The sequence below is a fragment of the Moschus berezovskii genome, chromosome 25 (genome assembly GCF_049115385.1).
Source record: "Moschus berezovskii isolate FMDL1 chromosome 25, NW_MosBer_1.0, whole genome shotgun sequence".
Lineage (NCBI taxonomy): Eukaryota > Metazoa > Chordata > Mammalia > Artiodactyla > Moschidae > Moschus > Moschus berezovskii.
Genome location: NC_142484.1, coordinates 48,806,823 through 48,834,126, shown reverse-complemented (window position 1 = coordinate 48,834,126; position 27,304 = coordinate 48,806,823). Strand labels below are relative to the sequence as shown.

Genomic DNA, 27,304 nt, shown 5'->3' with positions numbered 1-27,304 from the left:
TCAGTCTTCATTCCAATCGCAAAGAAAGGGAATGCCAAAGAATGCTCAAACTACCGCACAATTGCACTCATCTCACACGCTAGTAAAGTCATGCTCAAAATTCTCCAAGCCAGGCTTCAGCAATATGTGAACCGTGAACTCCCAGATGTCCAAGCAGGTTTTAGAAAAGGCAGAGGCACCAGAGATCAAATTGCCAACATCCGCTGGATCATGGAGAAAGCAAGAAGTTCCAGAAAAACATCTATTTCTGCTTCATTGCCTATGCCAAAGCCTTTGACTGTGTGGATCACAATAAACTGTGGAAAATTTTGAAACAGATGGAATGCCAGACCACCTGACCTGCCTCTTGAGAAACCTGTATGCAGGTCAGGAAGCAACAGTCAGAACTGTACATGGACAAACAGTACTAGAAGGTAAAAGCTATGTTCAGGTGACTGCTGAAGCATAGGCTTAGCTACTACTTTTCAGGTAAGCTGAAGAAGAGAAATCTAAATTGGAAAGAAAAATATGTAAAATTCAGAAGGAGATCAAGTTAAAAATTTTTCATTTCTGCATTTCATTGGAGATTTCCAATGATTATGAGACTATCTCAGATAGGAATGTGAACAAGTAGCTTTGTTACATGTCCTGCAATTTTGTTTTCAAAGTCTTTCCTGAAAATGAATTCAAGTATACAGATTTCACTTACCCAGACTGGAATAGATCTCTGTAATGAAAATGATCCAGAATTTACAAAGAGCTCTGACTGTGCAAGTTGAGATGGGTTTCCTATGATTGCTGGAATTCCTGCCATAGTTGAGTCCTGAAGACATTTTTCATTCTGAACAGTGAGTGAATATGGTATCTGAATTGAAGTTCCCGTCTCTACTGTCCTTACACATGAATGAGAGTCAATTTCCTCTACGTTTGGATTTAAATCATAGGTTCCTTTTTTATCATCAGTGAGTCCTTGACCTTCTAACACTGTATCAAGTCTTTCTTCTGATAGTTTTTCAAAGCCCAGTCTTTCTTTTCTGCCTTCTGCTTGGTCTTTTATGGACCACTCACTAGAGGTAGAACCACATGGAGTGCTATGCTGTAGATTTAACTGATGAAATACATTAGCCTCACCAGATGAATTGAAGCCCGAACTTTGCAAATTTCCTACTGAGAGCTGGATATGAACAGTTTTTTGCTTGTTTTGTAACAGTTCATTTTGTTCAGAGGAACAGTTCTGATTTTCCACATCTTGGGAAGAAGCTCTCGCTTCAATGCTAAAAATGCTTGGTAGATCAGCATGCTGGCTCCCTTCCTGTGAAGAATATTCTGGTTGAAGTTGTCGAAAAGATTGTTCAAACCCTGTAAGAGATCAGTTGATCATAATTAGGTGTTGTAAAACTTGGATATAGTCTCCAACAATTTCTGAGAAAATTATAAATAAAGCCAGGTTACTTATAAAGTTCAGGAACAAAAACTGATATACACAAACAAGAATAGGAAGCTAAAGGACGGTCACAGTGACTTTCAAATAATTACTGCTCACACCATGTATTTTCTCCTATAATATTTAATAAAGGAAATACAGCTATTAGACACAATGAGGACTTTCCCCACCATAACAAAATATTGACTTTATAACAGAAAGACAGACTAAAACATTTATGTATGTCTCACAGATGGGTATGTTGTGATGTGTGCATATATATATATATACACACACACATAATTTGTATAAAGTTTTAGAAGGATACTTTAACTGTAAGAGCCGAGGTAGGGAAGCTGACCAAGAAGCCGCACTTACTACCCTCAAAAAGAATAAGGGTATGAGTGGAGACAAACCAAGAGCTACTAGGCGCAATTTCCAAGGAAAAATGATATAAACCATGAGAAACTACTGAGCTTTATTTAACTTTTCCAAACTTCTGCATACCTTCAATATCTTCTGCAGCAAAACTCTGAGCTGTGTCACAAGCCAAGTTAGGGTCAGGCTGCTGGTTCAGACTGGTGTTAGAAGAATGCAGGCTGGCCCTCCTCTGTGCTGTAAAAGAAGCCATACTTTTGGGGGATGGAGTAGCACGGAGGCTTTCACAGGAAGAACCTGACCTCTGATGGGAAACAGGGAAAGGCTGTTAGCAGTTGCATCAACAAATCCTCATGTTTCTTTAATATTGCGCTTCCTTAATTACCACTTTACTATCAGATCAACAACTTGCTTATTCAAGCCCAATTCTTTCACTTTAGGAAATATGAAAGAGACTTTTTGTTTAGAAAAAAAAACTGTATTAACTAACAAGACACAGTCCAGAACATGATTGAATCATTTTCTGATAAGCAGGAACTATGCAGAGCTGCCTGGAAACAGAAAGACCCAGGTTTGAATCTTAGCTCCTTTACTCTGTAGGAGGAGACTTTCAAAATTTTACAACATTCTATTTACCTGACTAATTAAGACTAAATTCCATCAAAGTAACCACTGGCCCAAAACCCTGAAAACTAACAATAAAAATGTTCTCAAGTTTTTATGGAGTGACCCATAAAAAATAGCTAGAAATAAAGCTGTTGGGACCAAATTCTAATCCACCTGTTTTCAATCTTGGTTCCACATTATAACCGTTTTATCTGACCATTCCTATATTTTCTGATTTAATTGGTTGTAGGTACAGTCTGGGCTTGGCAGGCTACAGTTCATGGGGTCACAACAGTCAGACACGACTTAGCGACCAAACCACCACCACCAGAATCTAGGCATTGGTAGCAAAAAGCTCACCAGATGATTTTAGTTGGCAGCCAAGGCTAAGAATCATTCTTCTGTTCTAACAGAAGAAAAGACAGACTGTTTCTTGAAATTTACTCCAAAGAAGCATCTACTTTACCTGGTTAAAATCTTTGCTGTCTTGAGAAATTCCAGAGAAACATGATAACAAATCAAAATCTGGATGTGGTTCTAAGGGTTTAAATAGCTGACGATGCAAATTTGGAAAACTGTGCTCCAATTCTGGAAAGTCAAAGTCAACTGTTGGAATTTTAAGGAAAAAAAAAAAAAAGATTTATCTTAAAAGTAAAGCCTAGAAAAGTAGTACTAAGAACATATCCATAAAGGTTATTTTAAGGTAACTGCAACTCGACAAAATCACTTCTATTCCTCTCATTACCAGGAGACGCTTTCAAATTAAGCCCTATCATTATTTCTGATGCAAAAGTTGGGAGTGGGTGCGTTTCCAAATCCTTTGACATTTAAATTTCCATTTCTATTAGCCTCAAAGTCTTTATGGGGTTAATTAGGAATAAGATGCCATTAGGGTCACTGCTTTGCTACAATAAGCTTTGTTACTCTCAGGTCATTTGGGGATCAATTACTTAAGAAAAACTCACTGTATTGAGTGCTACCATGGGCCAGACACTGTACTTCATGTGTATTATTTCACTTTATGTGTATTATCTCTAATACCTCTTCTACAGAAGATGAAGAGCAAGCTGCCTGTGGGCTCAGGAAACAGTCATAGGGTCTGTATGACTTAAGTTTATGTGCTCAATACAGGCAGTACTGCCTCCGCTGCTATAGGTAACTTTGCAAAGGTAAAGGAAGACTTGCTTATCTCTTCTACATGGTCTTCAGTGTGATTCCAGAGCTTCTCTCACTAAGTGCCCTCCTCAGTGTTTTCCATGTTATAATTGCTACAACAAAGTCATCCAAACACAAAGCTCAAACAATCACTACTTCCAACTAAAAAGGATGATACGTTAAAAACAAAGAACACTTAGTTAACATAGACGTATTTATTAAAAAAGTCTTACTTTTTTTAAAAGTTTTTATCAGAGGCTAATTATTTTACAGTATTATATTGAAAGGCTTACTTTTAAATGAAACTTACCCTGAAAGTCTGTTTTCTCAGTCATCAAATTTGCTTCATTAATGTATTTGTCTCTCATCTGTTGAATGTATGTCTGACCAGATGTCAATGTTTCCACTGCACATAAAAGAGGTTTATGGACGTCCTGTGAGTCCTGTCTTTGATAAATATCTTGTGTTGAAGGAACTCTAGAACTTAAAATATTTGTTTCCTCTTCTTTACCAGCAGGAGGTTCTTGTTCCCTATGGTCCACATGCTCTGGGAATGACTCTGAAAATGGGGATTAATGAAAATACTTAATGGCTGGGTACTTCCTTTGAGACAGATTTTAGCAGACAGACATAGCAACATACATTGATAAGGAATCAGTACAACCAAGAAATGTGCTTGGTAGTTCCCACTGATATTAGCAGACCCTGCTCAATGTGCTACTAGAGATTGATAGAGCATCACTGTTACTTCCAAACATGTTCAGAATATCATACTGTCCAATATTCTAAAGGTATGATTACTTTACTTTTGAGATTTGAAGAACAATTCCTCTCAGCACATTCTGAAAAACAATGTTACCTCTCATCACTGTACTGCAACTCAACTGGTGCTTGACATTCAATTTGTTTATAAACATTTTGATACTCGTACCTGGCTCTGTAAGGCTCAAATCTATGTTTTCGTAACTTAAAAAGCTCCCAGTGGAAACAGTTATTGAAGATAATGGCTCATGATAAATTTCTTGTGTTTCAGCCTAAAAATTAAGGAGAACATTAGGCCACTGTGTAGGAAGAAATAGCTAGAAAAAACCCAAATTACCAACATTAGCAATTACTAATTCTGAGCTCAGATCAAGTGTAGAAACCTTCATAGTTATATAAAGTTCCGCAGTAAAATCTTTTCATCATTGCTCAGAACTGATCAGCCTTTCATACATGCAAACCCACAACCAACTCTCACTTACCCACCAATAAGTCCCTTAATTATCCAGTCACCTACACACACACACACACACACACACACATACACACACACACACACACCCCCTTCACACCCCTTATTTTAAATTATTATTTTGCTTCTCAGAACTACAGAGATCATGCATCAGGTACACTGGGTGGTCTTCTGATGCTCAGATTTGGCTACTTTCATCACTGATCCACTTCAGTAAGAGCAGATCTCAGAGAACACAGATGAAGCCAAGCAGCTCTAATGATGCAGGGCACATCAAGACATTACTAACCTTAACATCTGACTTCACATTTGGATCCAGGTACATATGGCCTTCTCTTTCCACAGCGTAGCTTAATACTGCATAATTCTCAACCACAGCCTCCTTGACTTTGACTAAAATGGGGAGGGAGGAGGAAGAATTGGATTATGACAAATCAAATTCTCAGCACCAGAGGGAATAATTTCCTGCTTTCCTACAATTTTCTTTTTTTTGACTAAGAAGAAAAAAAATTCATGTTATTATTCATTAATAATATTTATAGTTAGTAAATTATACTTTTTCATGGAAAACTGTAGTTGTCATTATTATTCTATGAATAAAAACCCTTTAGAAAAGAGCCAGTGTGATTGGAAATGCTTTAGAAAAGAGCCAGTGTGACTGGAAATGCTTCTATCGTCATTTTAAGTGAAGAAGCAAGAATATTCAATCTTAAGTACAGTGTGATCTCAAAGTTGAGAAAAATGTACATAATAAAGAAAGTGCAACCAGTGGTAGGACAAGGAGAAATTTGACTTCTTTATAACTTGCAGTGCTGTCTAAAATCACAGGGGCATGTACTGCTTTTACTATGAATTATCATTCCTAATTACATTTGACATACTAAAAACACACAAATTATACTATCTCACTATTAGTAATTTGGGTATTCTGAGTTAGTTTTTTTCTTACTCTCAATAGCCAACATTTGTGAGAAAGCCGGTCAAAGCATATATCATCTGTGGCTCTGAAACAGAATAAAATTAAAACTGTTCTACCAAATATAAAATCAAATTTTCGTCTCATTATCACCATGATATTAAGAAGTGAAGTGAAGTTGCTCAGTCGTGTCCGACTCTTTGCGCCCCTGTGGACTGTAGCCTACCAGGCTCCTCCCATGGGACTTTCCAGGCGAGAGTACTCGGGTGAGTTGCCATTTCCTTCTCCAGAGGATCTCCCCCACCCAGGGATTGAACCTGGTCTCCCACATTGTAGGCAGACGCTTTACTGTCTGAGCCACCAGGGAAGTCTTATGATATTAAGAGATCATGCTAATTAAATGTTTCTTAAGTTTTTATGTAAGAAATGTTTTCTAAGAGGTCACATATCCCAGGCACATATGCATCTATATATGTGTGTAGATAGATATTCATAAAATGATATCTATATTATGGATAATTAAGTAAAACTACAGAAAATATTATATTTAAATATAATTAGTTTTTAAATACATTTTTTGACTCCTAATTGAATTAAAAATATTGTGACATAATTTAACCATTAAACTATTACTTCTATATACACTAGGATTTTAAGTGAAGAAAGTAAAACTTAATAGTGAGTTATTTTTTTTTTTAAGCAGCTCATCTCAAAAGCCAGTTCTGAGATGAGAAGTTAGGGATTTTTCATTTCAGAATCACAATTCTATAACTGTTATTATCTATAACAAACCAAAGATTCCCCCAGAGGTGGGTGGCCCAGGGTAGCGATAAGAATTGAAAAATAAAAATGAGAGAGAAGCAAGGTCAAGTTATTTAAGGTGTTGAAGAATTCAATGGATAAGTCCCTGAAAGTAACTGGAAGAGAAGTATCACTGGTCCGAAAACAGCTCACTAATAGGGACACAGTTGGAGGTTCCTAAAAAGGGGAAGTTACATTAAAGCAATGCCTTAAAGAGAGCAATCTTCCCATACAGATACAGGAAGGCAACATTTTCTGCTTTCCTGAGAAGCAAAGCACCATTTCCTGCTTTCCTACAAAAGCAAAGGGTACAGAGTGCAAAGTTAGGGAGTACCACCTAAAAAGCTGAGAAACCAAGGTGAGGTGATGACCTGAATCAAGCGGTAGGGAGGGAAAAGACAGTAACAACACTAAGACCCTCCCTTCCAAGGTAGAAACAATACCACTCCAGGATGATTGTGAGAAAGAGACAAGCAGCCTCTGACAGCCAGGAGCAGACCTGGCACTACTGGCTATGCCTTGGAGCTCTCCTGGTAAACAGGTACAGTGTTACAGAATACAAATATTGGAGAAGGCCACTCTGTGACTATGATGGGTCAAAACAAAAATCAGATCATCAGTTCTCATGTCTGAACATAGACAAAACCATGAATACTGTCCAAACCACAAAAACAACCATCTCCTTATCCTGGCTGACGTGAGTGACTGCTGCTTAACCAATTACAGCTTTACTTAGCCTAACTCCATTATTCCTACCTCCTAGATAAGAATTTTGTAGGTATCCAATAATAGAATCACACGTGCTTCCTGATAATAGCCAATACTAATAAGCAAAGCCCTATTTCCTTGAACCCTCCCCAAAATCACCTAATAGAAGCCCAGGACTTACAGTAAGTCCTTTCTGATACCCTCTCACTAACTCACTTTTGGTTCCCCATGGTGTGCATGCTCTCTCACTGCAGCAAGTCCAAGTACACAGCTCTCTTGTGTAGAGGTGTGTTCTCTGGTAGTCTTTGGCTAGAGGACATTGACAGGTAGAATAAAAAGGAATGCGAGTATTCACTGAGTGAGTGAAAGTCGCTCAGTCATGTCCGACTCTGCGATCTGATGGACTATACAGTCCATGGAATTCTCCGGGCCAGAATACTGCAGTGGGTAGCCTTTCCCTTCTCCAGGGGATCTTCCCAACCCAGGGACTGAACCCAGGTTTCCTGAATTGCAGGCAGATTCTTTACCAGCTGAGCCACCAGGGAAGCAAAGAATACCAGAGTGGGTAGCCTATCCCTTCTCCAGCAGATCTTCCCAACCCAGGAATCAAATCCGGGTCTCCTGCATTGCACGTGGATTCTTTACCAATTGAGTTATCAGGGAAGCCCTTAAGTATTCACTGGCTAAATCTAAAAAAAAAAATGGTAATAGTTTTATTTTAAAATTTCAAAAACTATAATTCATTGGAAATTATATCTGTAGTTATTTCAATTTCCAATTTAAAAAGGAGATGCTGAAGTCAATTTCTCTATAAACTCCCATATAGAAAATAGGTCTTGCTCTTCTCTCATTCTATTAAACACTAGATACAACTAAGGTAATGGTTATCCAAGTGATAGCTAAAATAAGAAGAAATCTAGTTAGAAAAAGGCAACTTTTAAAGATACTTTAGAAGTAATGAAGCAGTACTGGAACTATGCTTTGTAGGGTCAATATTACACACAAAAAAACAGCCTGTTACAAATTTCACTTTCCTCATTCAACTTTTTGCATATGGAATATATTCAACTTTTTGCATATGGAATATAGGCTTCTTATGGGAAAAAATTTTACAGTATGTAAACACAGGAAATAGAAAGTGAAACCCAATCTCCAACAAGGGTTAACCTGTACCAACACAGTGATTCTTATTTCAGACAGTTTTCAAATGCAAGAACAGACTTTTCTCCTCTCATTTAACACTTTCACAAAACTGCAGTTTTACTGAAGTTATTTACCATTTTTCATTACAAGCAATGCTACAATAATTGTCTTCTGCCCACATACTCTTGCGCACAGCAGTTCCACTTTTGATTCCTTTCTCTCTCACCTGCTTTGTCAGAGTCATCACCACAGATGTCCTCCTGAGCAACTGAGTGAAGACGACCAAATGGATCACAGTCCAGAGGGCTCTCAAGAAAACTCTGCTCTCGGCTGATTGAGACCCTCAGGGGGTCTCTGTCTTGATAAAAATCAGGTTTACCTGGGAGGAAAAAAAATTGACTTACTGGATGTTAGAAACTTATGTTTCTACTTGAAACTAAAAAGGGTAAAAATTTTAATTGTTAAAGGTTTGATCAATGTATCAAGAAAAAGTAACTGCTTAACTTTCGCACAGCCTTTACATTGTTTTACTTCAATTTTACCAAGTTTTTAATATGCCTGGAGAACTTACTATTATATTGTAAGGTATAATATGTACTTATAATGTAAAATTCAAAAACAGTCACAGCTAATCTTTGGTATAAGGAACCAATTCAGGTGTTTACCCTGGGGAGAGGAGAAAGAAGAGTTAATATCAAGGGTACAAAGGAAGAGTTTATTGAGTTCTCTTACATTCCAACTCCTGAGCTGGATGGTGTCTACCTGAGGGTTATTTTCAAAGTACTTATTTCTACAAGTAAAATAAATACTTATGATTGAAATAAACACTTATGAAACAAAGGAATGGGAGACACTCAGAAGTAGAAGCTAATTTACTGGGGGCAACTCCAGAAAAACTTGAGAATTAAGAGGCAAGATGTATTACAAAATGAAGGTGTATATTAGGGAACTGAAGACAGGTAGAAGGTTTAAAAACGTACTTGGAAAAGAGCTCTCCCATCACTTGAGAGGTGAGAACTCTACCACTAAACCACCAATGCCACTTGAGATTCCTGTCTCTCAACATCATCCCCAGAGAAGACGAAAGGTTTATTCTCTGGAGAAATGGAATCCTATATGCTGTGATCAAATTTATGGCAGACTCTCACACTGGAAAAGTGTCAATGGGTCACCTTCTAAGGGGAAAAGCGCCAGCGCCACAGCTGACAGGATCCAAGCCCTTGTGGGGAGACCCCGATGGATTTCCAGTGTATCCCCTCGGCCGTGTGGCCACAGCCACACTCTGAAACCAGGGGGTCAGGCATAGAATGGGGCAAGGGTGCAGGGGACAAAGAGAACGGGCTGAGGAGCCAGGGCTGCTGGAACAAAGTCTGCACCCTCTATGCAGGCGCCTCAGGTCCGCCTCCACAGCACCTACAGCCAGGCTTGTACCAAAGCTGGGGGCCTTTCTTTGAAGAGACGAAACTGAATTGCACAGTAAAAGAACCACAGGTACTAAGCTGACAGTCCTCAATGAAAAGCCACCTTTTTCAAAGAAATCCAGAAGTAAATAAGGTCGCCACCTATAGAATTTCCAATTAACCATTCAGTGTTCCACTGAAATATGCAAGATTTTAGATTTTAAAAAATTTTAAATTTCACACAGGAGAAAAAAAAACAAACCAACAAGGAAGGACCTAGACAGAAAATACAGGAACCTGAACAAACAAAACCTGTAAATATTCAGTGTAGGTAGTATCTTGCATCCATGAAACAAGAGCAAGATGCTATACAAAGAAACAATCAGAAAAGAGGACAAGCTTTTAGAAACTACTTTGAGAGCCAAAATAAAAATGTCTTAAGAAATGTTAGAAGAAAAAGCTGAGACAATGCTCCCAGAAGGTAAAGCCAAAATAAATAAACTACAGAGAAGAAATTTAGCTCAGATTTTCTCAACTTTATCATCACCCACCTAAGGAGCCTTTTAAAGACTTTTTCCCTAATATCTTCCTAACTCGATGAAATTTAATAACTATATATATATCCTGTATATCTTTTTTGAGGGGGGAAGAGTAAGCATTTGGAAACTTTAATACCAGTATAACACTGCTTTGACATTCAACTACATGGTCTGTAACTTAAGAAAATAACGGTCTGAAAGGACTGGAGAACACCCTGGTCCTTCAAAGACAGTTTCAGAAGCTCTATTTTCAAAGACAAGGGATAGTATTCAAAGTATGAAACTACAAAAGGTGACAAATATTAAATGAAACTATTCTTACAAATACATGCATTATCTACAAATAAAAGAAGAAATATATTAACCTATAAAAAAAAGGTTAAATAATTATACCATATATCATTTATGTACATTTGTGCCTTGATACATAAGTAAGACTTTTTCATCTTCCCCAAAACCAATTTTCACCCCTTTTGGAGGCAGTAATAGCCTTGTCAGGAATGCATTATTCATCTCAATGGTGAAAAACTGAAAGCATTTCCCCTAAGATCAGGAACAAGACAAGGGTGCCCACTTTCCCCACTATTATTCAACATAGTTCTGGAAGTCCTAGCTACAGCAATCAGAGAAGAAAAAGAAATAAAATTAATACAGATCGGAAAAGAAGTAAAGTTCTCAGTCTGCAGATGACACGATACTGTACATAGAAAACCCTAAAGATATTATCAGAAAATTACTAGAGCTAATCAGTGAATTTAGCAAAGTTGCAGGATACAAAATCAACACACAGAAATCACTTGCATTTCTATATACTAACAATGAAAAATCAGAGAAACTAAGGAATCAATCCCATTCACAGCTGCAACAAAAAGAATTAAATATCTAGGAATAAACTTACCTAAGGAGACAAAAGAACTGTACACAGAAAATTATAAGACACTAATGAAAGACTTCAAAGATGACATAAACAGATGGAGAGATACTCCATGTTCCTGGGTAGGAATAATCAATGTAGTGAAAATGACTATACTACCAAACACAATCTACAGAGTCAATGCACTCCCTATCAAATTACCAATTTACCAATTCATATGGAAACACAAAAGACCCTGAAGAGCCAAAGCAGTCTTGAGAAAGAAGAATGGAGCTGGAGGAATCAACCTTCCTGACTTTAGGTTATACTACAAAGCTACAGTCATGAAGACAGTATGGTACCGGCACAAAAACAGAATTATAGACCAACGGAACAAGATAGAAAGCCAGAAATAAACCCATGAACCTATGGGTACCTTATATTTGACAAAGGAGGCAAGAATATACAATGGGGCAAAGACAGTCTATTCAATAAATGGTGCCGGGAAAACTGGACAGCTACATATAAAAGAATGAAATTAGAACACTTCCTAACACCATATACAAAGATAAACTCAAAATGGATTAAAGACCTCAATGAAAGACCAGAAACTGTAAAACTCTTACAGGAAAACACAGGCAGAGCACTTGATGACATAAATCAAAGCAAGATCCTCTATGACCCACCCATCTCCTAGAGTAATGGAAATAAAAACAAAAGTAAATGTAAGTGGGACCTGATTACACTTAAAAGCTTTTGCACAGCAAAGGAAACTATAGGCAAGATGAAAAGACAACCCTCAGAATGGGAGAAAATAGCAAATGAAAGAAGTGACAAAGGATTAATTTCCAAAATATATAAGCAAGCTCATACAACTCACTACCAGAAAAACAAATAACCCAATCAAAAAGTGGGGAAAAGACCTAAACAGAAATTTCTCCAAAGAAGACATACAGGTGGCTAACAAACACATGAAAAGATGCTCAACATTGCTCATTATTAGAGAAATGCAAATCAAAACAACAAGAAGATATCACCTCACACCAGTCAGAATGGCCATCATCAAAAAGTCTACAAACAATAAATGCTGGAGAGGGTGTGGAGAAAAGGGAATGCTCTTGCACTATTGGTGGGGATTAAATTGATACAGCCATTATGGAAGACAGTATGGAGATTCCTTAAAAAACCAGGAATAAAACCACCAATGACCCAGCAATCCCACTCCTAGGCATATACCCTGAGGAAACCAAAATTGAAAAAGACACATGTATCCCATTTTTCACTGCAGCACTATTTACAATAGCTAGAGCATGGAAGCAACCTAGATGTCCATCGACAGATGAATGGATAAAGAAGTTGCGGTACATACACACAATGGAAAACTACTCAGCCATAAAAAGGAATGCCTTTGGGTCAGTTCTAATGATATGGATGAACCTAGAACCTATTATACAGAGTGAAGTCAGTCAGAAAGAGAAAGACAAATATCGTATACTAACGCATATATACGGAATCTAGAAAAATGGTACTGAAGAATTTACTTATACGGCAGCAATGGAGAAACAGACATAGAGAATGGACTTATGGACATGGGGAGAGGGGAGGAGAGGCTGAGATGGATGGAAAGAGAAATATGGAAACTTACATCATCATATGTGGGCTGGATGGCCAACGGGAATTTGCTGTGTGGCTAAGAAACTCACACAGGGGCTCTGTGTCGGCCTGGAGGCGTGGGATGTGGAGGAAGGTCGGGGGGAGGTTCAGGAGGGAGGGGATATATGTGTGCCTATGGCTGATTCAGGTTGAGGTTTGACAGAAAACAACAAAATTCTGTACAGCAATTATCCTTCAATTAAAAAAAAATGTATCATTCAATTTCCAACTAAAATGTGTTCCCACAAATAAGAGAAAATGATGTGATCTCAAATTATTTAGTGGTGTTTAGTATTTGACTCGGAGAAGGCAATGGCAAGCCACTCCAGTACTCTTGCCTGGAAAATCCCATGGATGGAGGAGCCTGGTAGGCTGCAGTCCATGGGTCGCTAAGGGTCGGACATGACTGAGCGACTTCACTTTCACTTTTCACTTTCACACATTGGAGAAGGAAATGGCAACCCACTCCAGTGTTCTTGCCTGGAGAATCCCAGGGATGGGGGAGCCTGGTGGGCTTCCGTCTATGGGGTCACACAGAGTCGGACACGACTGAAGTGACCTAGCAGCAGCAGCAGCAGCAGAAGTATTTGACTTAGTTTTTACTAAAATCCACTGCCAACTACAGAAGCAAATACAAGAAGCACCAAGGAGGCTTGAAAGTGACTGTGTCTGGTGAGTAGGATTAAGAGGTGACGAGTGTGTAGGGGCAAGAAGAAATGCTGTTTCATGCTGTAGTCTTTCAGCACTACTTGCCTTTAATTATGTGATTAAATTACTGCCCAAAGAAGTGTGATAAAGGCTATGACGAAAGCTCCCAAAGAGCACACGAGAAGGACACATGATAGTCCAGGCAAAGTTTATGCCACAAAGTGGCACCAAACTCAACCCTGAAGGGAGGGAGCAAGATCATGAAGGCCCTGGTGGATGAAGCTAGGGACTTAGTTTAGACTTACCCTCCAGTCAAGGGAAAACTACTGAAGTTTTAAACACAGGGAAATAGAGGCAAATTACTCTGAGTACACCAGAAAAATGAATCAAAGTAATGCTAGGCTAGAAACAGGGAGACATGGGGGTTTGCAGCAGTCTTTCAAGAAAGAAATGACAGCCTGAATTAAAAGAGTAGTAAATGGGAATGGAAACAAGTGAATCAACTAGAAACGGTAGTGAGAATGGAAACAGAGTCAATCATCTAGAACTGAAAAGAACTGGTAATCTGTTGGGTGTTGGAGAGGTATAGACAAGGAAACTGTCAAGGCTTACATCCGGGTACTTTTCATTGAAAAAGGGCTAAACGATAGGAGGTGTAGGTGAGTGAATATACCCCTCTCCCTTCTAAGCAAGATGACATTTTTGCAATCTCAAACACAACTCATTAATTTATAGGAATCAATGGTGAGAAATTCCCAATGCTCAATCTGAATCAGGGAAATCACCATTCCATTCGTGAATAGTTGTTTACTAAATAGTGCAAAATGAAGCAAAGCTTCCAAAGCCTAGTAATAAACAGAATACTTAGTTTATGTTATAATTTCCATAAGACATAAAAAGAAAACAAAATGTGGAATGACTCTTAAGAGTTATTCAGAATCTCTACCTTCTTAAACTCTTTTAGCCAGAAACAAAAAGTACAATATTTTATGGCTTTAAGACCTAAATGGGCTTCCCTTGTGGCTCAGCTGGTAAAGGATCCGCCTGCAATGTGGGAGACCTGGGTTTGATCCCTGGGTTGGGAAGATCCCCTGGAGAAGGGAAAGGTTACCCGCTCCAGTATTCTGGCCTGGAGAATTTCAGGGACTATACAGTCCATGGGGTTGCAAACAGTCAGACATGACTGAGCAACTTTCACAAGACCTAAGGAGTCCTTTGGACTGCATGGAGATCCAACCAGTCCATTCTAAAGGAGATCAATCCTGGGTGTTCATTGGAAGGACTGATGCTAAAGCTGAAACTCCAATACTTTGGCCACCTCGTGCGACGAGTTGACTCACTGGAAAAGAGTCTGATGCTAGGAAGGATTGGGGGTGTGAGGAGATAGGGACAACAGAGAATGAGATGGCTGGATGGCATCACCGACTCGATGGACATGAGTTTGAGTGAACTCCGGGAGTTGGTGATGGACAGGGAGGCCTGGCGTGCTGTGATTCATAGGGTCGCAAAGAGTCGGACACGACTGAGCGACTGAACTGAACTGAACTAGCTAGTATCAGTAGTAAACTTCCATGTACCTTTCTATTAACAAAGCTTATTTTCCACCTTCAAAGAGTCTGCTTTGATAAATTTGATCAATAAAACTATCTGGTTGAGTATAAAATCTAAAAACAATTATAAAATGAAAATAGAGCTTTTATTAAGGATCACCAGAAGAAATTTTTCTAAAAAACTGGATCTCTGAAAAAGCACAGAAAAGAAATATTCATGTTCTAACAGTCCTTGGAGCCAGGATTTTAAGCACCATAATTATCCTGTGAAAGATACAGGAAAACAGCAGTGAAGGTACTGAGATGAAAGAGCAGTAGGGGAAAAGAGAAAGAGGAAAAAAAAAAAGTTATATCCTAAAGAAGCTGGTTTAGGAAGGAACCAGAGGAGAAGGAAATGGCAACCTACTCCAATGTTCTTGGCTGGAGAATCCCAGGGACAGCGGAGCCTGGTGAGCTGCCGTCTATGGGGTTGCACAGTCAGACACTACTGAAGCGACTTAGCAGCAGCAGCAGCAGCAGACGGAAGCAAGAATGTCAGAATAAGGAGAACAAAGAATTTCTGTTTACAATAAATTGCTTTCTCCCATATATAAAGAATTTAGTTACCTAATGATGTATTTAAGTCCATATTTTAAATATTTTTATATAAACCACTTTTTCCCCTTCAAGAGTACTCAGAGTCTAGGTTTCTTCAACAGCCACAAAATATTTAGCATCCTGAAATAACTATATAGAAAATTTATCAAACCATCTTTTTACCTAGTATAGAAGTTCTGCCACTTGTTGGTGAGTCTACCTCTTGTATGGCACTAAGCTCATGCTGGTTCAAGTCCAATCCACCTCTTACTTTTGCTACAGGTGGTTTTGAGGATTTCCTACCCAGTTCTTTGTCCTGATGCACACCTATCAAGTCAAAAGACAAAGTCAGGCACAATACAGTTCCGTTAACACAACGAACTTCTTCAACTAGCAAGTGCAGGAGATGAAGGCAAAGAATCATCATCAGGATATGAGTATAACAGAATGCAATTATTAGTATCTTACCACTTTGCTTGGTATTACTACCTTCTGAAAGGAGCTGATGATCATCACAGTTGCTCCTGTCTGCAGGACCAATGTTTTCTTGATCATGGAGATGAGGAAGCCATTCTCTGAGCTTCTGGGTTTCAAAACCATTTTCAACTGTGGGTTTACTTTCCTGAAAAAGTAGATATATGAGGGTGGGGATGACACAAGATGAAGGGTCATGTGAAGAAGTTATTAAGATTTGTACCTCCTTTCTTCAATTAGTACCTCAAGCAAACAAACAGCTCCAACCACATTATTACAAATTTATCTATAGAGTAAAAAAAAAAAAAAAAAGAGAAGTACTTCTAATATTGAATGGGTAGTAATTCCACTGAAAAGAACAACCAGTCACAGCCTTGAACCTCAAAAACAGCCTGCACTGCAGCTTTTGAAATTAGATTTGAGTATCCCTAGACCTCACATTCTCATGAATTCAAACTTCTCCTGAGCATCAAAGGATCTGTAGAATTCTGTTCAGGCTAACTCATAAATTTAGGAAACAAGTCTTTTAAAACACAATAGACACATTCACATATAGGGGAATATACTGTCTCCCATATAGAGAAATTATGAATAGAAACCAGAGTCCTCTCAACAATTCAGTCACAAGCAGCAGGTCCAATGTCCATCAGCCTAAAATCACACCACTTTTATAACAGGTGTTACTACTGTCACTTCAAGAAAAAGACGGTACTCATTTTGATTCTACACAAATGTCAACAAAGTGCTATAGAGAAAGCACAAAGTCTGTCATTTGCCTAAGAGAAATTCTGCTAACTAGTTATTTAACAATTTAATCTCGTGGTAAGCTCAAAACTCTTTATAACAAAACTTCAAAACATGGCCTACATTTTTAATGATGTTTGCATTTGGTTGTATCAAACTACTGGCTGAAATTAGTTGGGCTTCAAATAACTATTAATCAAACACCATGCAAGGCAGATGAAATTTTATGTTTTAATTCCCATGTTATTTAAGGTAGAAAATTAAGGCACAGTTAAGTTCAAACCACTTATTCTCAATAACTAAGAACTTATTTCAGCCTAGGAGTAAAACAAGTATTTAGTTTGGCTGAGTTACCTGAGTCATCGGGTTACTGATGATGTTTAACTCTTAGATATTCAAGTTTAATACATACCTGGCTGTCTTTGAAGAAATCCTTCAGAGTCTCCCGATGTTTCTGTGTCTGCTGCTGCAAGGCTGCCTGTCTTTGTACAAGCAATACTTCTTGGGCTTTCTGACTAAAATGCAGAACTTCTTTTTGTAGCTCCAACTGCTTCTGAAGTCCCCAGTTATCTTGATGAGCAAAGATTGGTTTTGAAAAACTAAAAATTCTATCTTGAAGTCTTGGGCTCACAGAAGCACTAGAGGGAGCTGCACATTCAATCTTGGCTGAATACAATTCACAAATGTTTTGAGATTTTACCTCAGCAAAAGGTAGTGGAATAAACAAATGTTCCCTTTCCTTGGGTAGAAACAAAGAGGGAACAGGCTGCCCAGAAGCATCACCTTCAATCAGCTTTGTCTGATTGCCTCTAAGCAGTTCTTCCTGGGCCTTTTCACTAAAACGCAGCACTTCGCCCTGCAAGCCCAACTGTGTGGACGCATGGTCTTGCTGAGGCAGAACAGCCTGGGATAAATGCAAAGGCCTCTCCTGGGGCCTTAGAATCTCAGGATGACTTGAGGAAACAGCAAAGTCACTTCTGGCTGGAAAACACTTTGGCATTCCTTCAGAGTCAGCAACAGGCACTGCTACGTGGGACAAGGATGAAGAGGCGCTGGTCTGCTCAGCTGAAACCCCTTTTTCCAATTTACTTAGTGTTTGCAAAAGGAATTCTTCTTGGACTTCCCTCTGTATATCTAACTGCTGTTGATAGGCCTTTAAATCACCATGGTGAGGTTGGAGAAAATGCTCAGGTGACTTTCCCTCAAGTGTATACTGTCTGGGCAAAAGCAACTCTCCTTGGACTTTCTCGCTACATGGAAGGGGGTTCGTCTGGGCATACAAATGTGCTTGTTGAAATGTGACTGGATAATCGTGTTGAGACAAAACAGACTGTGGTAAACCTAAATGTCTATCAGGCAACCCTGGTATCTCAGAATGACCTGAGGAGACTATATTATCACTCTTAGTTGAACAAGGTTCTTGGATTCTACCAGCTTCACTAGGAGGTAATGGAGCAAAAGGAGGCTGTATGACTTGGGGTAGGAAGGAGGAGGTGCCAACCTGCTCGGGAGACACTTTTCCCTTCCACTCACCCTGTTTGTGCAAAAGAAATTCTTGCTGAGCTTCTTGTCCAGACTGAATGATGGCTTCCCTCTGTGTAGCTAACTGTTCTTGGAGTGACTTCAGGTTATCTTGCTGAGGCTGGATAAGCTGTGATAACTTCCAAAGTCTATCCTGCAACGCTGGGATCTGAAAACGGCTTGAAGGAGTTCTACTCTCACTCTCTGCTGAAAGAGGTTCCCGAGATTCAGCAGAAGGCAACGAAGTGAGAGAGAGCTGTCCTAACCGGGGTGTGAACAAGGGGCAAGTCTGTTCAGAAGACACATTCCCCTGGGATCTCTGGCTGAACTGAAGGGCCTCTTCTCTGTCTAACTGTTCTTGCTGTCCTTCCAAATTACCTCGCAGAGGTTGTGTATGTCGTGAAAATCCCAGAAGTCTTTCCTGAGATCTTGGGGTCTTCCAGTGGCTCAAGGGAACAGTACTGTCACTCCTGAATGACATGTATTCCTGGCATCTTTCAGATTCAGCTCCCTGAGACAAAGAGGTGCCAGTCTGTTCAGAAAGGAAAATTTTTTCTAATTCACTTTGTTTGTGTACAAATTCCTGAGTTTCTTGTTTATTGCCAAGTATTACCCTCTGAAGGTGTGACTGATCGTGGAGTGCTGTTAAATTTTCCTGCTGTGGCAGACTATACTGTGGAAAACTAAGAGACACATCCTGAAAGGATGGCATTACCAAATTACTTGAGGGAATAACACTATCCCTCTCAGAGAAATAAAAGTTCTGAATTTTCCTAGGCTCAGTTTTAGCTGAAACTTGTGAAGCAAGTGAATGCTGAGTGACCACTGGCAGGAATGAACTCATCTGCACAGACTTAGCATCTTCCAAATCCTTTTGTCTACGTGAAAGGAATTCTGCTTGGGCTTCATGCCTGGCCTGGAGAGCATCCCTCTGTGTAATCAGCTGCTCTTGGAGCAACTTCAGACAGTCGTGCAAAGGTTGGAACTGTTGTGGGAAACCTAAAGAGCCTTCCTGGGATGCGGGCATTTCAGTCTGGACTGAGAGGCGCTCCTTCTCAGTCCTAGGTGAATACTGGTCCTGGATTTCCCCAGACTGAGGACCAGCAGACGGCAGTGAGGTAACTGCATGCTGAGCGACCTGAGCTGGGAGAAAGGAGGACCCAGTCTGTTCAGCCCATACTCTCCCAGCCAACTCATTCTGTTTACGCACACACAATACTTCCTGGGCTTCCCGCCTAGCCTGAAGGCTGTCCCTCTGCGTTTTTAACTGTTCTTGGAAAAATTTTAAATTAAGCCTATCCTGAAGTTGTGGTACCTCAGGATGGCCTGAGGAAACTCCAGTCTCTTTCTTGGTTGGAGAAGATTCCTGGATTCTCCTTGACTCAGCTTGGGCTGAAGGCAGTGAAGCAAATGAATTCAGAGGTACTAATGGAAGGCATACAGAAAGGCCAGTTTGCCCTTCCAACTCTTTCTGTTTACACAAAAGCAATTGTTCCTGAGCTTCCTGTCTTGTCCGAAGAACTTCCTTCTGTAGGTGTAACTGTTCTTGGAGAGCCTTCAAATTACTTTGCTGGGCTATGATATTTTCTGAGAATGGCAAAGACTTATCCTGCATTTGGCCAGCTACAGAATGGCTTACAGAAACTACACCTTTGCTTGCAGTTGAAAAGCGTTGCTGGATATCCCCAGACTCGACTTTAGTAGGCAGAGAACTAAAAGAATGCTCAGTTACCAATGGTAGGAATGAAGATGGTTCAGTTAACTTAGAAGATACGCTTTCGCTGTTCTCTGAGAACACTTGCTGGGAGTCTAAACTTTGAAAAGCTGTTGCCCCAGATGTTTCAGCTCTTTCTCTAGCATCCTGGACTGTCAGTGGCTTATCATGTAATAAAGCCCTTGAAAGCGTTTGAGAATCTCTAGCCACCAATTTGTAGTCTCCCTGTTGTACTTCAGTCTGTGAGAGTTGCTTTCGGTGTTCTTGTGATTCCAAAGCTTGCTTGGCTAAAACATCTGAAGTGACTAATGCTTCAGTTGTTTCTACCTGTCCTTGCGGAAAGCGATTCTGTCTTGAAACCTGAGAATCTTGCTCTAATTTGGAGATGTGTACAGGTTGTTTGTTAGGACTCAGCTTGGGTCTCTGACCTTGATCCTCATGTTCTGATGGAACACTGGGTCTTTCAGATTTTGGTGGTGGCACTGATGTAACAGAACCAGGTATCACTGGCGTAGCTGACATGGATGGGTACTTTCCTCTTAACATCGTCTGATATTCGAGTAATCGTTTCCTGGCTGTTTCAACAGACTGCTTGTGAAACCTACCCAAAACAAACAAATGTTACTCTTTTTTGATGAAAACAAAAACAACCTACATTCTCAAGTATTCCTACATTACATTCAATCTAGGGGTGGCCATAATCAAGACAGAAATGGAACAATGCTATTAACATTGCCCTTTGAGAAATCTACAAGTCATAGTTCTAAAGGGAATCCTGGTAGTCTTTATATACGCCAAATAATAAACCCTGAAAATGTAGTCATGCAATATCACATAAAAACTGTACCCTAATTAATACCTGTTTTGCTGTAATAGCTGCTGTTGATAAATACGAATCATCTGCCTGTGCCTATCTTCATCAGAACGTATGGTGTCTGATGCTGGAGCAGTGCTGACCTAGTAAAAGACAAAGCTGCTAATCAAAAGGTAAACACAGAAACAAGTACTAGAGTATTTTGCATAAACTGAAGTTCTATAATTGTAAACTTCCACGTAGCCTTTTTTTTTTTTTAAATAAAAAGACCAGCACTTCCATTGTTGAGAAATGAAGTATTCTGTCACTCTCACTTAGTGTCAAGGAAGTTCAAGAGCTCAACATACACACTGCACACAAGTCACGGTCACTGTATTAGCACTGTCTAGAAACTGAAAGTCATCACGTTTGTATAAACTTACTTATATGTATATACATATATATATATCAATCAGATTTGTATAACTTATTTATATGTATATATACTATATATATCAATCAGGCTTATATAAGCATATATATAAATAATTTTAAAAAAGATAATCAAACACAAATTAGAAAGGCGTTTTACTTTTCTGAACACTAAGACGGATTGTTCTTATCCTCCAACAGTCTACATAGGGATGAGATTTCCTGCATCCTACCCCAGTCTGTTGAGTTTTTTTTCTTTCTTCTTCTTCCAGCTGAGCTCTGAAGCAATCAGTTTCTAATCTTAACTTCTGTTGTTCAATCTGTTCAAGCAATTCCAACTGCTTTTGCTTCTGTTCTTCTATTTCCATTATCTAAGTAACAAAAATACTATTGATCTATTAACAACAAAGTATTACCAAAGTTTACATGATTACACTGAAAAGTAATAGGTCTCATCCCCAAGAGTACCAATTCTCCAAGAAGAAAATGGTGATATTTTATCTGTTACTACCACTGCCAGAGGGAGGAAGGGAGCGAGATGGGGAAAGGAGAGGGAGAGAAGTAAAAATAAACATATAAACTATTTCTATTTCCTGGGAGCACAGGGAATCGTTATCACCACTGAAGCACCACCTCCAGAGAAGTAGCAAATTCTGTGTTCACATCTTTAGCTCTATCTGGTTCTCGGTAAGGATAATGCCTAAGAAATTAAATGTCAAGACCTCCCACAACACTTGATTTCTTAGGCATACTTGTAAAAAGGGAGCAGTTATCTAAAAGCTAAGTAACAGTACAGTGACCAACATTCGGTCTTTACTGTCAGGCATGAAACAGATGGGAAGACAATGGCAAAGGGATGATGAACTCTAAAATTACACCAACACACACACACAAATCCAAGAAATAAAGACATCTATGTTAGAGTAACTGTGATTCACGAGGACAAGGACTACTCTAACTACTGCCTGCTAAATCCAACACCCTCTAGTCCTTGAAACATACATAAGAAACAAGGAATAAACAGAAAAGGGAATCTATGTGAAGCTTTATTAAGCGGCACACTTCTGTTAGAAATGATCTAATTTTCAAAATAAAAAAATGTCTCAATCTGATACTACCTATTCCTCATCAAGCAAGAGTGACTATAGCTGAGTTCCTGTCTTTAGCGTCCTTCAATATGGTAGTCACTAGTTACATGTGACTTTTAAACTTAGAGCGATCCAAAACAAAATTTAAAATTCAGTTTTTCAGTTGCACTATTTATATTCAACAGCCCACATAGCTAACACTTACCATACTTGACACAGATATGGAATATTTCCATTACTGTAGAAAAATCTATTAGACAATACTGCTTTACAACACAGATTAGAAAGCATTTATCTGAGAAAAAACAATTGTTCATAAGATTATCAACTCTCAGATGTATTTTTATAAAAGCTATGACTATAAACTGATTGGCTTAGTAACAATTAGCCTCTATCAAGTTAATTTGTATTAAGAAAAATTTTTCATTAAAGTAGAAGGGTCCAATATTATAGAAGCTGAATTTAAAATTATTCTTTGAAATACAGCCTTTCAAAAAAACTGTTGGGATCACAAAGTCCAAATGTTTAATATTATGACAGGGACTCAGTTATTCAACAAATATTTATTGAGTACTTACTATGTATAAGGCATTGTACAAGAAACTAGGTAGGGTAAATTGACTTTTAAAAAAGACAGTCTCTGCCTTTATCAAATGAATGTGTAAGGTAAAAGAAATGGTATCAAAAGTAGCTGGATTTTAAGACAAATCTCATTGGTCAAACAAAACTACAGTACCCAGGGGAAGAAAGAAACCTTTAAAAATAAAAATTTCAAATTACCTGTTTCTGCCTCGCTGCCATTCTAATTCTGACTGCTTCTTCCTGAGGATGAAGTAGAACTGAACTTGGAGCTACAGCTATGATAGGCTCAGTGGTTTTCATTTCTAAGAGAATTCCCAAAGCAAAAATTAGTTTTACTAATTTAGAATTTAATACAGTTGTAATGTCCTTTGTTCATTCATTACATATAATTTTATTAGGAAAAAGACGTGACGAATTAAGTTCGTTTAAGAACGTGAAAAAAGAAATACCTTGTTCCTTTTCAGAGTCTGTACTAATTGAAAGTGGTTTATCTTCACTAGTAAGTGGTCCAGAGTCAATTGTTAGCATGTCACTTTCAACAACTGTAACAGATATATTATTAACATATTACCACTGTCAAAATTAAATCTGAACAATCTAACAAAAATTTACATTCAGATTATCAGTGGTCCACCTGAATGTCTTATTTAGTTAAGATCCAGCCACCTTCCAGGTGATCTTATCTGATAAACTCAAGTCAAACACAAAAAGAAAATAAAGAAGATACAAGAAGATGTAAGACTAAAATTGTAAACAAAAAGGAAAAGATGAAAGACAACTGACTTTTACAACAGTTTCAAACACAATGGGAAAGCATAAAAAGAATAGAGGAAGTAAGGCACCAAAGTGTAAAAAGAAAAAAGCTAAAGAAATTTAAATGTATCTTCAACATACTTAGATATTAGGATTTTTATTATTTATGAAACCGAGCAGAAAAAGTTAAGTTAAAGCAGGATACGCTGATCATATCAGGGTAGCCAGAAACTGCATCGAGTATCACCCACACATTCATGCAGCACCTACATATGTGCTGCATGCACATGTACCCGGTCAGGAAGGAAAGGCCTCAAAGTGGGTTTTATGGGGCAGCTGTGAGCAGAACGTTATATAACCATCTTAGAAAAAAATTATAAAATTAGAAACAGTGCTAAGTACTATATAAGAAAAAAAAAAAAGAGGGGTTATACAAGAGAGTATTTCAGACAAATCTGAATTAGAGTAGGAGCTCAGATGAGATTTCCCTGAGGAAATGGCACTTAAATGGACATTTGAAAGGTAAGAATCAACCAGGTAAAGAGTGTGGGAACAGACAGAAGACCTTTCCAGACAGGTCAGTAGGCATTAAAGACCCTGTGAGGATTTAAAAAAAAAACAAAAACTTGGTTCAGACAAGGGGAAGAACGCAGTCAAATGAGGCTAGAGAAAGATTATTACCCAGGCCCTTTTCCAAAATTACTTGGTTATGGATTAAAGATGAAAGTGTTGCCTTGTATTAAATGCCAAAGACATATTCTCTCTCCTACTTCTCACTCCTTTTTACTGCTTGCCCCTTCTCTAGACATCTTCTAAATGCCCAAGTTCCTCAGATGTCTTATAAGCCCTTTTCTCATCAAATTCTTTCCACTAAGTTCTTCCAGGCCCATGTGCTTGAATATCATATGTCTGACTTCCAAACTTCTCTCTCTTTGCTTTCAAGCAGGTCAATTAAGTCAATAAATACGAACTGAGCACCTTTTATGTACAAGGCACTAGTCTAGACTCTGGGGATATAGCAACGAACAAAATCAAGTCCTACATTCCAGGACTGGAGGATGAGCAAGGTGGAGAGGGGTAGGTGTCAAGACAAGAAGCAAATGAGCAAGAAAGAAAATTTACGGTCCATCAGATGCTGACAGCCACGGAGTAGAGGTGACAGGGAGTGAGGACTATGGGGCTCAGGCAAGGTAAAGAAGTTTGACATTTTATATCGAGTGGCTGAGAAGGCTTTATTGAGAAAGAGATATCTGAGCAAGTATTTGAAAGAAGTGACAGGGTGAGCCATAAAAATACTCAAGAGCATCCCCCTCCCCAGCCAATACCAGCATTTGCAAAGATCACATGATTTGTATTTGCTGTGTTGGAAAATTAGCCAGGAAGCCAGTGCCTACAGTGCAGCGGTTGGGGAAAAAATGAAGTCAGAGAGAGACAGAGAGTAAGGGAAGTAGTGGGGAGGGGTATGTGGGGAGATCTGATGCCACTGTGAGAAAAACAGCTTCCCTGAAGGAAATGGGTAGTTGTTGGAGGGTATCCCCCAAAGGAATGAGGTAGCTGACATGTTTTAACAAGATGACTCTGGAAAGATTACTGCAGGAAGGTGCAAAAGCTATGGATAGAAGACAGAGAGGAGGTTAGTATAGGCAAGAGTCTACACTAGAGAAGGAACGTTACTTACACAAGGATGGTAGCTGTAAGAAATGGCTGGACTCTGGATATATTTTGAGCATAGGATCAACAGGTTTGATGATGATTTGGATGTAGAATACAGAAGAGACGAACCAGAATGACAAGCTTTTTGGCTTAAGCAAGAGAATTTTTTGCCACTTACTGAAATATATGATCATAGGAAAAGCAGGTATAGGGCAGGAGGGGATATCAAAAACTCAGTTCTGGAGAAGTTTAAGATGTGATTCGATACACAAGTGTGTGTGTGTTAGCTGTTTAGTCGTGTGACTTTGTGACCCGATGGGCTGTAGCTTGCCAGGTTCCTTTGTCCATGGAATTCTCCAGGCTAGAATACAGGAGTGGGTCACCATTTCCTTCTCCAGGGGATGTTCCTGACCCAGGGATCGATCCTGCATTGCAGCCGGATTCTTCACCATCTGAGTCACCAAGGGAAAATATCAAATAGACATTTAAATAAAGAAGTGGAGTTCAACAAAGAGGTAAAGTCTGGAAAGATACACCTGAAAGTCACTGGTGTACAGATTGTAAAGTCACCACATTAGAGACCAACCCACTCCAGTATTCTTACCTGGAGAATCCCAGGGACGGGGCAACCTGGTGGGCTGCCGTCTATGGGGTTGCACAGAGTCAGACACAACTAAAGCGACTTAGCAGCAGCAGCAGGGAGTATCAATTCAAAGAGATGAGATGTGAGAATTAAGTTCTGGGGGCAATAACTAGTGGTTGTTGAGATGAGAATAAGCAGCAAAGAAAACCATGAGGAGGAGTCAGCAAGGTAGGAAAACCAAGAAAGGGAGGTGTCAAAAGGTCAAGTGAAGAAAGTATTTTCAGAAGGATTCCTGTTGTACTTAGGATCAAATCAAAGACTTAAGCAGTAACTACAATCCACTTCTTTAAGAAGGCTGGCAGCAAAACATTTCCACATACATTTAATTACTTTGTTTAAAAAAAATCTAGAAGATAAAACTCAAAGCAAAATAGCAAATCAAAGAAGAGTTATATCATGATTCTTGTTTGCTAGTATGTAATTAAGGAAATACTACTGGTTTGACTTTAGTAACTTCTGGGAATATATTTAAATAGCCTATTTACCAATTTTTTAAAAAAAAATTAACAAGAAACCAAATCTCTGGTGGCAAAGTAAAATAAACACACAATACTGTACATTCAAAACTGTTAATGTGTTCATATCCTTTGATTCAGGAATTCTTTTCCTTTGTTCCTATGGAAATAATTAAAGATGTAGGCAAAGACTGCTAAAATGACGCTCATTACAGCACAAAAAAGTGACAAGAAACATCAGAAACAGTCTGTACATCTCAACATAAGAAACAGGCTAGTTCTGGTTCATCAATGTCTTTGGAACCGTATCTATGAATAATTCACTACACTGAAAGTGTTCTGGAAGGGGATTCAGTAAGGTTTCTAACACGCACTGCCTGTAAGTGGCAGCATTATGGGCTTTGAAACATTTTTCTTCCTTTTGACCTCTGTTCTTTGATTTTTCAGAAATGAGCTTATCTTTGAACAACTTAGAAAGGGTTTACATACTATACTATGAGACTGGAGAAAACTACCTTGTTCCTGCCCAGAGGATGTTCTGTCTTCACTCACAGTTGCTCCTGATTCAACTGTCAGGGCTTTACTTTCAGCTTCACTGACAGTAGTAAGCATTTCACTTTCCTCTTCAGATACAGATTTAATTGTCCAGAGAGATTTTTGGCTTCGGATCTTATTTAATAATTTTTTAAAAAGAACTTTTGAAGGAATCTGGTGGGTCTTCACTGTTGAGGGAACTAAAAGAAAAGGAAATAAAATTTATTCAGCAAATAAGGTAAATTATTCTATCTTTACACTTAGTTACTACAACCACCACTGGTTAAAAGTACAACTGTATTTTCCTCAGTATTTACAATATAACACAATTTTGTAACCAAGTATAATTTTTTTCA

The 27,304-nt window shown here is 38.8% G+C and overlaps 1 protein-coding gene and 2 non-coding genes across 3 annotated transcripts in view; all 3 read right to left on the bottom strand.

The window, feature by feature from the left end:
• Window positions 1-27,304, bottom strand: part of CEP295 (centrosomal protein 295) — a 60,718-nt gene that overhangs the window by 10,051 nt on the left and 23,363 nt on the right. The window contains 15 exon segments of the mRNA XM_055416201.2: window positions 689-1,338; window positions 1,910-2,084; window positions 2,853-2,992; window positions 3,852-4,100; window positions 4,473-4,575; window positions 5,065-5,168; window positions 8,570-8,722; window positions 15,746-15,889; window positions 16,052-16,184; window positions 17,193-20,616; window positions 20,875-20,972; window positions 21,474-21,611; window positions 23,109-23,212; window positions 23,360-23,452; window positions 26,930-27,148. Coding sequence (XP_055272176.2) covers window positions 689-1,338; window positions 1,910-2,084; window positions 2,853-2,992; window positions 3,852-4,100; window positions 4,473-4,575; window positions 5,065-5,168; window positions 8,570-8,722; window positions 15,746-15,889; window positions 16,052-16,184; window positions 17,193-20,616; window positions 20,875-20,972; window positions 21,474-21,611; window positions 23,109-23,212; window positions 23,360-23,452; window positions 26,930-27,148 — 5,927 coding nt within the window.
• On the bottom strand, window positions 4,663-4,734 carry LOC129549141 (small nucleolar RNA U2-30). The gene has a single exon (XR_008684502.1). It is a non-coding gene; the product is annotated as a small nucleolar RNA U2-30 (small nucleolar RNA).
• LOC129549142 (small nucleolar RNA U2-19) lies at window positions 4,902-4,981 on the bottom strand. Its single transcript, XR_008684503.1, has one exon. It is a non-coding gene; the product is annotated as a small nucleolar RNA U2-19 (small nucleolar RNA).